Source organism: Cavia porcellus, unplaced genomic scaffold, assembly GCF_034190915.1.
Source record: "Cavia porcellus strain 051 isolate PalLab524CR breed Dunkin Hartley unplaced genomic scaffold, mCavPor4.1 scaffold_1, whole genome shotgun sequence".
NCBI lineage: Eukaryota > Metazoa > Chordata > Mammalia > Rodentia > Caviidae > Cavia > Cavia porcellus.
In genome coordinates this window covers 178,964,918-178,977,848 of record NW_026947484.1, presented here as the reverse complement: position 1 = coordinate 178,977,848, position 12,931 = coordinate 178,964,918, and the positions used below count along the sequence as shown (strand labels likewise).

Sequence of the window (12,931 nt, the reverse complement as noted above, 5' to 3'; positions counted from 1 at the left end):
TGACAGTGGAACCGAATTCTCATCTAGAATCTGCTACCCAATGGGAAGGCAGAGACAGGTAGACTGGAGGGAAGGTGAGATGGGCCAAGTACTCTCCTATGAAAGAGGTGTCAGGAAAAACTAACAAAACAAGAACCCCTCAAAACAAAAACAAAAAACAAACAAAAAAAACCCCCAAACAAAATAAGGAAACATTTACAGAAATTTGACATTCATAATAAAAAATGTCAACAGACAATAATAGTGTTGCATAGCTTGAGTGTTTTTATATTGATTACGTTGTTTTTCAGTAGTCACTGACAGGTCAGAATGAAAAACATTCCACATTTACACAGAAAAATATTGCTCATCAGTTAAGATATTTTTCAAAACACAATCCTTAACACAATCCTTTGGTTGCTCCAAACATTATGTGAGCTCTTCAGATGGCAGGCTCAGCCTGGCATCATCTGAATGCCAGTTTGGTTTCCCAGGCTGATGTCACAGAGGCATTGCCATCTTCACTGACACTGTTCTCAGCCAGGCTGACAGGCAAAAGTCAGAGGGCCCCAGTCCTTGTTTCCCCATCCAACAATGCCGAGGCCTGGGGCCAACCTTACAGGGAAGTCACAGAAATGAGATGCATCTGTCTCTGGCAGCCGTGCAGAGGTGATGACGGGTTCCTTCTGCTTCTCAGGAGTATCAGAGCCCCAGGTCGGCAGGTCTTGAGCTCACTTCCTCCTGTGTAATCATCCCCTTTTGCATAAAAGGAAACTAAGGGTGCTGTATCTTGCTAAGTCCAGAACTGGTCGAGTCCTGCTTCTTACAGTTTCCTTACAGAAACCTCTTTGCTGCTTCTTGCTGCCCTAAATAATAATTTCTGAGGTACAAAAACAAGCCAACTGGCAACAGAGCAGCAATAGCATCTACACTAATTTCAGAGCAGATTTAAGTAACAATTATTGTGGCAGGAGACGAAAGACAGGTACTGGTTGGGGATTCAACTATCCCAGCTTCTCAGCCCAATCAAATTGAGCTGAATCTTTTCTTTGCTAAGTCAAACTAGGGAGTGCAGGTTCTAGAGAGTGACACCAGTGGGTTCCTCTCATCCTAATTAAGTTTGTACAGCAGTATGTCTAATTAAATCTTCTGAAAGCACCAGAAATGTCTTCTCCATTCCCATTCACCCAACTTCCTAGGCAAAATATTTACCCTGACTCTGATGTGGTGCTTTACTCAGGATGAAAAAAACAAAAGAGCTGTTTTTTTTTTTTTTTTTTGTGGAACCAGGGATCAAACTCACAACCTTGCACTTGCCAAGCAGGTGCTTATGCCGCTGAGCTAAATCCCCAGTCCCAAAAGAGCTTCTTGAGAATAATTGCAGACCTTTATAAGGGGGCTATGGATTTTTACTAGCAATATATATAGTGTTAGGTATCTTGCTCCTTTAGCTAATTTTCTTGTCTTGTTCTTCCCAGGATTTCACAGATTTTCTTCTTTGACAACATCCGCAGGGTCTGAACTGCTGGCCTGCACAGCCTCAGAGATACATAGAAATCTATGTAACCACAATGACAGCATTTCTGCAGCCACATTAAACAATTTGTTTAAAAAATAATAAACCACCACCTTTAAAGACATTTAGACTTCTCAAGCTTTTACACACAGGGTGGTGGTATATTTTTACAGAGTGGCTAAATTTGCTAAATATCCTGATGGCATTTAAATTTATGCCAGTGCTCCTTCCTCCTCTTTTTTGATGTTTTGCTGAGAGCATTTTCTCTGGGTTCAGACTGATCAAAGGTGCTGGGGTGACATTCTTTGCACTTCTGTTCCATGCTAGAGGAACATTTTTCTCTCATAAAACCTTGCTGGACTCCACTTCTGTTTGATGTGTTTTGGGGCTAATGGTGGAGAAATTAGCTTTTCCAAGTAGCCTATCCAAGGGCACTGTCTGTTTATACTCTGGCAGATGAAAATTCACATTCACTGCATGATCCTACTCAGATTTCATGTCCAGCCTGAGTGGCTAGGTACTGGTTTTCTTATTTTATAGATCAGGGAAATGCAGTATAGTTCCTAGGTACCTCAGGTGGAGAGCTAGTTAGTGTGGAGTGGGAGCAGGAATTCAATCTCCCAGCCCTCAGTACTAGGCTTTGCATTATTTTCCTGCTACAGAGCATACGGTTCCACACCAGCAACTGCCTCCTTCTACCCAGGCCATTTAGCAGTAAAATATGTGCAGGGAAAAGACAGGAAGTGTGCAAGTAAACACAAGTAAATATGAAGGATCAATAGATAAAGAACCTTTAGAAACCTGGTCCTGTTGGGAGGTCCTTATCACTCCTGTGACCAGGAAATGATTCAATTGGTCCAGAGTTTCCTAATATTAAAATGGTTTCATCCATGTGGGCTATAATATGAAAGCGTTCTATAAATACCATGAACAAACTGGCTTAGTTTCCTTTTTTGAATACACAAAAACTGCTATTTAAAAATACCACGTTAAAATGTTTATGTAATTTATTTTCCTTAAATAATATTTTGCTACAATCCTGCCACAAATTTTTAAAAAAATTTAACATAGTATTCACAAAAGCAGAATTCTTTAGGACAATCAAAATCCTGGGGTACTTAGAATAAATTAACATCGAATTGTGTTTCTATTCAGACAGTTTGATCCTCTCCTCTGAAATGAAATGGAGACCATTGTAACTGAGGGTGAATGCGTACATTTGTTCTTCTGTACAGAGACTCATTCTTTATATAAACTCAATGGTAATTTGAATCAAGTTAGGAATCCTGAGAAACACTCACCCATGGAGGGGCACACACACGCGCGCACGCACACACATGTACACATCCACAGGGAACCCTTGAGATGCAGGGTTTCCCATGGTATCTTACTAGCAGGTCTTTTCTCAAAAGGGCCAAAGATTCTGAATGCTATCATCCCCTCCCACTCAGGAAAATCCTCCTGTCGAGTGTGATAGCATGACGTAGCAGCAATCCATGGAGGAGATTCAGTAGTCAGGGATCCAGTCTTGCAGTCTGAGTTTACAGTAAGAGGCAAGCGGAGGCAAGAGACACACCTGCTTCTGAAGCTAAGACGGGGATCACGCCAGACCCTCAGCTGGAGCTGGCCTGGACAAACATCACTGGCTGCTGGGCTGGCAGGCTGTGAATGGAGGGGCTGCTCTGGATGTGGCCTCAGGAACTGAGTACTGACAGGGGAGGAGCGGGGGAGGGTCAGCAGAGGCAACTCTCGGCCTTCAGCCCGATTCCTGGTGCCCTGGGTTGGTGCAGGGGTGTGGGTGACTGAGCTGCTCTGCTCCACTTGGGAGCACAGGACACTCAGCACTCAGCATCCTGCACACGATACAATACCTGAGCAACCTGCCACAGCCACACCAGCTGGCATCTGGGAGGTGTGCAGTGCTGCAGGTGAACCCTCCCAGGTGCCCAAGGATGGCTGACACGGGACGGTGATATGTAGGGAAGAAGGTGGCAGGACAGGTCCTACATCGAAGTCCCCTTGTGCTTCTTTCTCTGGGCTTAAAGGCAGCCGTAGTTGCATGCGTATCTATACCAGCCCCTATGTACATGATACCTTTTCTATAGAAACTTAAAGTGCCTGGGTTCGAATATGCTCATTCCCTTCCCACAGCTCCTGGTTCCTCCTTGGGCCTCCAGAGGAAGGCATGTCCCCCTCTCTTTAGAAGGGTGCCTTTGGGGACAAGGAATGACGCTTCACAGTTGTCTTAACTGGGATCCAGCATCTGGACTACGCCTTCTTCAAACACACGAAGAATCGCTTCACACACAAACTTGTACTGGCTCTGGAAAAGGAGAGACAGCTGTCAAGTCCAAGGCCTCCAGGAACACCACGTCACAACACGCACACAAGTCTCCCCATCATTTCTAGCTGTTTCCTGAGTGCCAACCTTAGGCCACATGCCAGGGAAGAGCGCAGGCCATGCATCTGTGTGGCCTCCTAACTCCTACATGGGGTGAGCTGCCCCAGACAGACATGGGGGGCGGGTTACCGAAGTGGGATGGGGGAGGAGTGGCCATCTGGGGCAAGTGGGGATGGAGCAAAGGTCCCCAAAGTGTGGCTCCTCATGTCAGCAACAGTATGGAAGCCCTGACGAGGACAGTCCATTTCTGAGAAGCCTAGGCAGGGTCCCAAGGTCCTGTCCTGGAACTCCCAAGCCAGTGTGTGGGGGCTAGGAAATGGGCCAGGATCTGGCTGTGGGGCACTGTACTAGTGGGCAAGGAGTCTGGGTCTTGTGTTCCCCAGGGGAGCCACTGACAGATGCTCTGCGGTCATCTCTCAGGAGCCATGGGTGACTGGCTCCAGGACAACCTGCAGACACCCAAATCCACAGCTGCTCAAATCTCTTACATATTCTCCTGCATACTGAAATCTTCTCTAGACACTTACAATACCAACATGATGTAAATCGTTGTTATATCGTACTGTTTAAAGAATAAGGATGTGAAAATAGGTTGAATGTATTCCTTACAGACACAAGCTGTCCTAATAGAATGGTACTTCCATTTATGAACTTAATTTTTTTATAATTTGGGGGAAGATGAATGTTTTCATGTTTGTGTAGGGAAGATGGCTGTGGTCTGTTTGTCACCTGATGCAGAAATTGTGAACTGAACTGTCTGCAAACATCAGTGCTTGTGTACCAAGGTGTTACTCTCTCTTTTTTTTTTTTAAATCAATTAAAGTCCTCAATTAAGTCTTCAGGTATGGAACCCACAGATGCACAGCACTGACTATATTATTAACAAACACCCAAGAAGTCTGTTTTACAAATGTGAACAAGGGAAAAACCAGAGCATTTAGATAAAATTTCTCCAGCTAGGAAAATCTACCAAGGTGATGGACTCTTTCTTTTTTAACTACAAATGAGGTCTTCATACCACAAAACAGGGAAGAGAATGGTGTTAAACACAAAAGGTGGTTTTTTCTCTTATCCAGATTACCTGGTTATGAACATAAAACTATAAGGATTCAGTCTAGTAGGGATATCTTATGAACTTTGTGCACAAGCGTGTGAGGACATAGAGCTGGCTAGGACACCGAGTTCCTTTTCCTGTCTTTGCTAATTCTTTGGCACCAACTTTAGGAATGGTGTCCCAGTGGCCACTCCTCCAGAAAGTCTTCCTTGACTTTCTGAAGTCTGCTTTGGACACTTACCGTGTGCTCTTAGACACCTTTGAACTTCTCCCGCTGCTGCTGAGATTTGTAACAGACTAATCCAGTTCTATTAGATACACTTTGGGGTCTCCTCTACTTGCATAATTATCTGCTGAATGAATGAACAAATGTGGGGTGGTGACCTACATTTTGTAGATGGGGAAACTGAGGCTTGGAGAGAGGGTAAGAGACTATCCAAAAGTCACTCAAAACATACAAGAGCCTGAATCATGCTCTTTCTACACCACATTGAGGCTTTTGAAATTCCACAGTCTTGAGCATATCTGCAGGGCCAAGTACCCAGGCACAAAGCAGGTGGACGAGAGCCCACAGGATGAGAGGAGGGAAGTACTGCGGTGAAAGCTTCAATGACCTTGCTTTACACTGATGGGCAAACGTCAAGGCAGATGTCACAGGCAGCAAAATACAGGAGTCAGATGGGTGTGGACTCTGGAGTTGTGGATTATCTGACAAGATTTAGGACCTCAGGCAAGGACTCCATCCTCTGAGCCTCAGTCTCTTGACCCACAGAATCTTCCTCAAGCCCGGTTCAGTGCAAGAGTTAAGGAAGTGCTGACCACTACTACTATTTTAACTACTGAATTTCTACTCACTGATGTCTGCACCATCATGGCACGCTGGTCTCGCATTTTTCGGACAATATCCAATGGACAAACTGGTAGATTTTTCTCAATTAAGCACATGGCTGTTTCCATAGTGACCAACACACCAGTTCGACCTATTCCAGCACTGGAAAGGGGAGAGAAGCAGAGTCTTGTGATCTACCCAAGCAGCGGTTCCACACTGCCCAGCTGAACCTCTAACTAGTGCCCAAGTTAACTCAGAAGGAGCCTGGGCTTCAAGAATACAAAGCATGGTCAGGTGTGGTGGTGCATGCCTGTAATCCCAGCACTCTGGGAGGCTCAGACAGGAGGACCAAAGGTTTGAGCCCAGCTCAGGCAACTGAGCAAGATCCTATCTCAAACTTAAACAACAACAACAACAACAAAACCCAAAGAGAAATGTAGCTCAGTGTGAAGGGTCTGGGTTCAGTTTCTAGTACCAGCAAAATGAAACAACCAAAAATAATATAAAGCACAGAGTCTCGGTTGTCTAAGACTGGCAGAAAAAAAGTTCATCCTCATGGATCCTGAGACTGGGGGCTTAATGATCAATGAAGAGAAATCAAGTCACCATTAAATAAATCCCACCTCCCTTTCTTATTCACAGATGGTGTGCAGGCCAGTAGACTTGACACCAGTAGGACAGATGTGGGTAGGACATTCCTCTTTATAGCTTTGGGCTATACTCGAATCTTTATTTCAGAAAATTCCAAATCTGTAGAAATTGTTAAGAAAACAAAATAGGGCTTGGTAAAAGCCTATGATTTTACGGGATTTAGGGTGGGTTAGATGTCTACTAACTACTCCAGGCCTCTCCCAAGGGGTGCATGTATAAAAATAAAGCAAAGTAGAACAAGTCATATTTTGTACCTGCAGTGAACTAAGACCGGCTCACCATCCACCCGCAGGGACCTCACAGAGTTCACAAATTCCAGAAAGTCTGAGGAGTCATCAGGCACACCGTGGTCGGGCCATGCCACATACTGTAGATGTGTCACTGTGTGTTCCTCCCCGGTCTGTGAAGATGGAGTGGGTTGGGTGAGTCAATCTAGACGGTGGGCCCTGCCTCTTCGCTGTCAGCCAGGTGGCCCAGTCCCTAGCGTGCTCTCCCCGCTGTGCACAGCCCTGCTATGGCCTGCCATCCCGCTGTCCTCCCACCCCTCAGTCTCCTCTGGCAGAGTGGCATTCCCTCTCTCTGGCACAGTGATTTCTTTCCGGTGCTCCTATGGTACTTTGCCATGTGGGCCATTTTATACTAAATGACTCTGGTGAGACACGTGTAGCATCATGTTTGCCATTTAACCATTTTAAAAGGTAAATTTTAGGGGCATTATGTATATTCACAATGTTGTACTCATCACTACTATTTCCAGAACTTTGTTCTGTCACTCAAACTCTGTACCCATTATATTATAACTTCCCACTCTCCCTCCTCCCGAAGGCCCTGGCAACTACCATTTTCCTTTCTGTCTGTGTGAATTTCATATTCTAGGTATGTCACACAAATGGGACCCTAAGCATTTGTTCTTCTGTGACTGGCTTATTTCACTTAGCATAATGTCAAGGTTCTTCCGTGTTGTATGTAGCTAGTGTCAGAATGTCCTCGCTTTGTAAGGCTTAACACTGGTTATGGCATGGATGTACCCATTCTGTGTGTCCATCATCCCTCTGCCAACAGCCCCACCCCCTTGTGAATGGTTTTGTCATATACAGCAGCCTGGCTCCCTGATAGGCTATCCTGTTTGTTTACCGGTATCCTCATCAGGTTCAAACAGAGCAGACACGGTAGGGTGGCCCCACCTGGGCTCACAGTAGCTGCTGCCTTTCTATCTATTCCTGCTTACCTCAGTGTTTGTGATTAGCATTTCTCGGGACACATAGGCGATGGTACAGTCCTCTGACTGACACCGGATGTGAAAGATGCCGTGGTCCATAACATCAGGGGGGTCAGGCCAGTACTGGTGACATTTGGTCTGTAAGAAACCATGGTGTGTGTGGGCCTCCTCCGTGGGGGTGCACCAGGGTAGTTAACCAGACAGACAGACCAGCCAGGCATCCTGCCAGGTAGACCCAGTGAGAGCCAACATGGGGAGAGAACTTGGGTAAGCCCATGTGCTGTGGACTTATTCTGGGCTGGGGCAAAGAGGAACCTCCATCCTCTTCAGCTTTCCAGGGGCCAACCAGGCCGGGGTCCACAGCTACAGGAGGAGAAGAGACTCTTTCCCTACCTCTCCAGGACTCATTTGACAGAAGGATAAGAGAGGCCACAGATGCAGGCTAACAACTCCATCCACTCCCCTACCCACACCCCTACCCTCTCAGGCAGGGCAGTCAAGAGCGTGCAATTGGGTGTTAACAGGACTCCTCCTCCACTTGTCAGATGGGTGACTTCAAAGGAGTCAACTCTATTGTCACTTGGAAGATAGAGGCCACACCTGCCACCTCTCCACCCGGACAGTAGCAGAGGCTGGAGAGGTTGTGCAGCGCTGCTCTTCCCTTGACAGTCAGGTTAGTGGTGGCCACCGTTACTGCTGTTGTTATGGGATCTACAGCAACCTAAATAAGGATGGTCAAAGATTCCCCAAAAATCTAAATCAGGAAATTCCTAAGCTGAAAAAGAAATATCCTAACATTTCCCAGGCCCTCAAAGACTTTCATAGATAATTCTCCTTGGAACCAAGACTCCCTGTAGAGCAGACTAGGAACCTGGAGGATTATTTCAAGGCCACAGCTGGTGTGACACAGTCCAGGGCTCATCCTGCAGCACTCCACAGCATCTCCTGCTATGACTGTGGCTTTCCCACAGGGTGGCTCACGCCACCATCTTTCTGGTGTTCTGTTCCCTTTTAAGGCCTGCAGCTTCCTTCATAGGCCACTGTGGCTCCTGGCTCTGGCTTCTAAGCCAAATGCAAAGCTACACTGTCATCCTATCATAGTTCCACCATTAGTCAAATTCTGACTCTACAATTTTTTAAAGGGTAGCGCATCCTTTATGTTCCCAGGATGGTCTCAAATTCCTAGACTTGAGAGATCTTCTTGCCTCAACCGGGACTGCAGGCATGAGACACCAAGCCTTACTAAAAACGAAAAAAATTTCCCCAAGCCTACAGTTAGACCATCGTAAGTAAAAATTACACTTGTTTACAGTGAAAAGGTAGCGTAACCAACAGGCACATGGAATTTGTCTGGAAACAGCTTTTCCAGCCTTATTTTAAATATCACAGTGAATATCTGAAATGAAAGTATGCTGCTGGGAAGCTGGAATTGAGAATTTACTTTGAAATGGAGAATGTCAGTATCTTGGTTAGAAGCCACTTCCCAACTTCCCTTAGGCAGGAAGCGGCTGCTATTTGTAGGACTGCAGACAGAGTCTATAAACACAGGCTCTGTATCCATCTGTCTGTCTCTCTTCACCTGTACAGGAGGCAAAAACTGCCCTGTAGGCTGCCTAGGCTCTCACCCACAGCGGGAAGATATGCCTGAAGGATATTCATTGTGCAGTGAGTGATAGGAACTGGACTCCTTCTTGATCTCTGATCAGTAGATTTTAGGTTTCTGGATCTGAAAGCATGGGGGTGGGTAGTGGAAAAACAAGAGGTTTGTGGAGGTACTGAGTTTTAATCCTGGTTAATCAGATCTACTAACCAACTGTGTAATCTTGAGCATGACTGTGCATTTGGAAACCCAGTGTCCACACAGCTGCTGCTGGTGTGGAGCATTCTCACTTAGCCCATTTTATCTTGGGATTGAAACAATTCCCTGAGGTGGGTGCTCTGTTGTCCACATGAAGAAAACAAGACTCAAAGAATGCATTGACCTGTATCAGATCTTATGTTCAGGAATGAGGGCAGAACCCAAGTTACACTGTGTAGCTATGAATGCAGCCTGGTGGATATGAAATGGAAAGAAATTGCAGCTCTGCAGGTGGTGAGACGGAAGAGGTAATGTCCGTAAGGCCTGGCTCTGCAGGGAGGAGAGGGCGATGGACAGTGCAGCTGGTCTGTGGGCAACTGGCTCCTGACACGCAATCACAGCAGATGCCGCCAGAAGAGCTCAGAATGATGTCTTTCTGGGAATTCACAGGCCGAGTGGAGACTGTTTTCTTCCAGCTGCAAGCTATCATGTGGTTTTGCAAAGGGAGTTCAGGGAGGGAAAGCTGACTGCTGCAGTAGCCTTAGAAAAGAGTGTGCTCATGTGTGCAGAAGGAATGTGCTGAAGGCTGGGTTCCTGGTGGGGAAAGAGCATTACCTCGGGAATACAGAGCAGCTGGGTTTTGACGGGATGGTCACTGACCCAACAGAGAAGGTTTTATGGTGAAAAACTTGCTATCTTTCTGAGACAACAAGCAATTTTGAGCATGCGAAAGTGAGGTGGACTTGGCATGGTATTTCCTCGAGCCATTCTCAAATTTGGTAGCAGTTATGTGTGTCTTTAAAGAAAAGCACCGGTAGAGGTGAGTCACGGATGAGGTAGAACAGATGCCCTGGATTCAGGCTGATGCTTCCAACATGAGTGAGGCAAGGAGCCTGCCGAGGGCTTGAGGGTAAAATGCAGTACTAGGCTGACCTCTGGCAATGTCTCTCTCAAAGCTGTGTCCCCAAGGGAGGCTGCGGATGGGAGAAATATAAAGGCTCTGAGGGCAGGCATCACCATGGGGACTGAGGAAAGGAAATGTGTGAGTTGCAGATGGTCAGTGGTGGCAGAGCATGGCAAGCAGATATGGGAAATGGGGGAAAAGGAAGAGTCAAGGCCTATTTTTAGCTTGGGTGACTGAGCAGATTTACGCCAGCCAGGATGGTGGGTCCGAGGGCTTGGCTGCACGTGTGAGCACACCTTGGGCTGGTGACTTTGGGCAACTGATTGCTATGTGAGGGTACCTGGGTAGATGTGTCCTGTCAGGAAGTGAAGACAGGGTTGGGATCAGATGATGAAGGAGTCAGTGCCCAGCTCCATTTGCTGGATCATCGAGTAGGCTGGACTAAACGTGAGTCAAAAGTAAGCTCCCAGCAGAGGAAGCTTATAGCGCTGAGCACACTTTACCAAACACACTGTGACAAACAGCAGGCAACACCTAATAGCACTGCGCTGTCCCAAAGCTCTTCTCACCACTCTGCATCACCCTCATGACCATTGGGGCCTGTCAGTATTACTCTGGAGTGACAAATCCATTTGTCTCTGGCCCAGCAGGGTGAGGACAAAAAGGATGGGGAATCACCACACAGAACACCTGCCATGGGCAGCTCCAGTGTAGTGTGCTCTTACCTTCCAAAGCACCCAAGACATGAGCATTACCTTCTGTCTAGGGATAATAAAACTCAGGCTTACAATCTGGTGTGAGGCTATACAGTTAAAAGTGATGGCTCCAGGATTTCAATGCCTCCTCTGACCCAGGAGTCCCCCCTACCAATAGAACAACATAGGAGAAAGCAAAGAGGATATGCTGTAAATTCTATCACTTGGAAAAGAAGAGGGGCGAAGCTGCTGCCTGGAACAACCAACTCTGGAAAAAGTACAGGGTGTGACGAGGAGGAGACACGGACAAAGAGCCTGGTCTCCGGGAGTCAGTAACAGGAGCAGGGGAAACATGCACCCTGGAATTTGGAAGATCAGTTTCTAAAACTGATAAACAAGAGGAAAAGTCCCCAGGGCCAGAGATGCAAAAGGGAAAAGGGAATGGGAGGCCTGGAAGATGAGAGTGTCTCCTACAGGATACTGATGGAGCTACAGATGAGTTCGGTCAGGGAGAAAGGACAAGCAACAAAGAAAGGTGCCAGGTCACATGGGGACCTCTGACGAGCTCAGGTTCAAAGCAAACACCAACAAAAGAGAGGGAAGGCAAAGCATGGAGCAGGAGGGGCAGGACCTGGATGAGTACGTGGAGCAGAAAAGGTCTTTTCTCCTGAGCGGGACCAAGTGGAGCAAGGGAAGGAAGGGGCGGTTGTCCAGGGTGGATCATCTGTCACCAAGCTGTTCCTGTGGGGAGCGCTCCTTCCTCTCAGAAGAATGATCGTCCAGTTGGAAATGGGAAAGAGAAGCCCAACACAGATAAGCAGCTGGTGACAGCACGGAGCTGCCTGAATAGATTCAGGTGTTGGCTCTAAGAAGTACCATTATAAACCAAAAGCCTCATAGGAGAGTAGGGTGGCACCTCCATAAACTGCTGCCTAGGAAATCTGAGCACGAGCAACCAAAGTAAGAGAATAAGGGAGGGCAGTAGAATAGGAAATCAAAGGACCACTGTCTACTGTCTGAAGTTCCAGTGTGGGATGTCGAGGGTGGCTTACCGGCGGGACATTAGGTGGTGGAGAACAGACCAGCGTGTCGGGAAAGGACTTTTGTCTCATGTGGTATTTCAGAGTGTGCCAAGGAGAGAACCTCAGTTTGGGTCTAGAACCACTTCAACATTACTTTTACTTTTATAATAGAGACCAAGAGTGAGAAAGTGCAGGCTTCAAGTTGAGTCTGGAGGGCTCTCTGGAAAGCAAGAGTGTTCAGAATTTGCTAATGTTTTGTTTTGTAGCCTTTATATTTTTCTATATATCTTCTATTTATGACAATGGATACCAACTTCTACTTAAGAAATATGTTTCGAAGGAAATTTATTATTATCAACAAAAGGTGAGTCCATTTAAAGAAAAAGAGTAAGACTGAAAAACACATATAGTTCAGGTCTAGTAACAGTCATTAAGGTAGAACTGAAATTACTACTGTTGTTACTGCTAATATTTATATGTTTACTACATGGCAACCATTCTTCCTAGCGGTTTCCTACATGAATTCATTCAGTTTTCCCACAATCCAACGAAGTAGGTTGGGTTTTATTTCACTTTATGGAGTAGATCAGCCACACGGGTAGAAGTAGAGACAAGATTCGAACTCAGGATGGCTGCAGAGTATGTCTCCCTATCCCCCACACCACAGACACAGAGAGCTGTAGGCACTGAGAAAACTAGGGAGGGACGGTGAGCCCGCTGGGGTTCCTTAAATTCAAAAAGGGTCCATCTCACCTTCATTTCTCATAAAAACAGAATTTAAAAACTAACTACAACTAAAATAGATAAGAATGAGACTTCCAGACAAAGAGATCAGGTGGTACCAGAGCTGTTGCATAGTGATT

General features: G+C 46.3%; 1 protein-coding gene across 6 annotated transcripts in view; it reads right to left on the bottom strand.

Moving 5' to 3' along the window:
• Positions 1 to 241: 241 nt before the first annotated feature.
• Ptpn3 (protein tyrosine phosphatase non-receptor type 3) overlaps positions 242 to 12,931 on the bottom strand; it is a 115,329-nt gene continuing 102,639 nt past the window's right edge. For all 6 annotated transcript variants that reach the window (XM_013145869.3, XM_003463779.5, XM_063261044.1 and 3 more), the window contains 4 exons: positions 7,659 to 7,787; positions 6,685 to 6,830; positions 5,806 to 5,941; positions 242 to 3,818 (listed from right to left, as the gene is read on the bottom strand). In XM_013145869.3, coding sequence (XP_013001323.1) covers positions 3,741 to 3,818; positions 5,806 to 5,941; positions 6,685 to 6,830; positions 7,659 to 7,787 — 489 coding nt within the window. In that variant the 3' untranslated portion in view covers positions 242 to 3,740. The remainder of the gene's footprint in view (positions 3,819 to 5,805; positions 5,942 to 6,684; positions 6,831 to 7,658; positions 7,788 to 12,931) is intronic.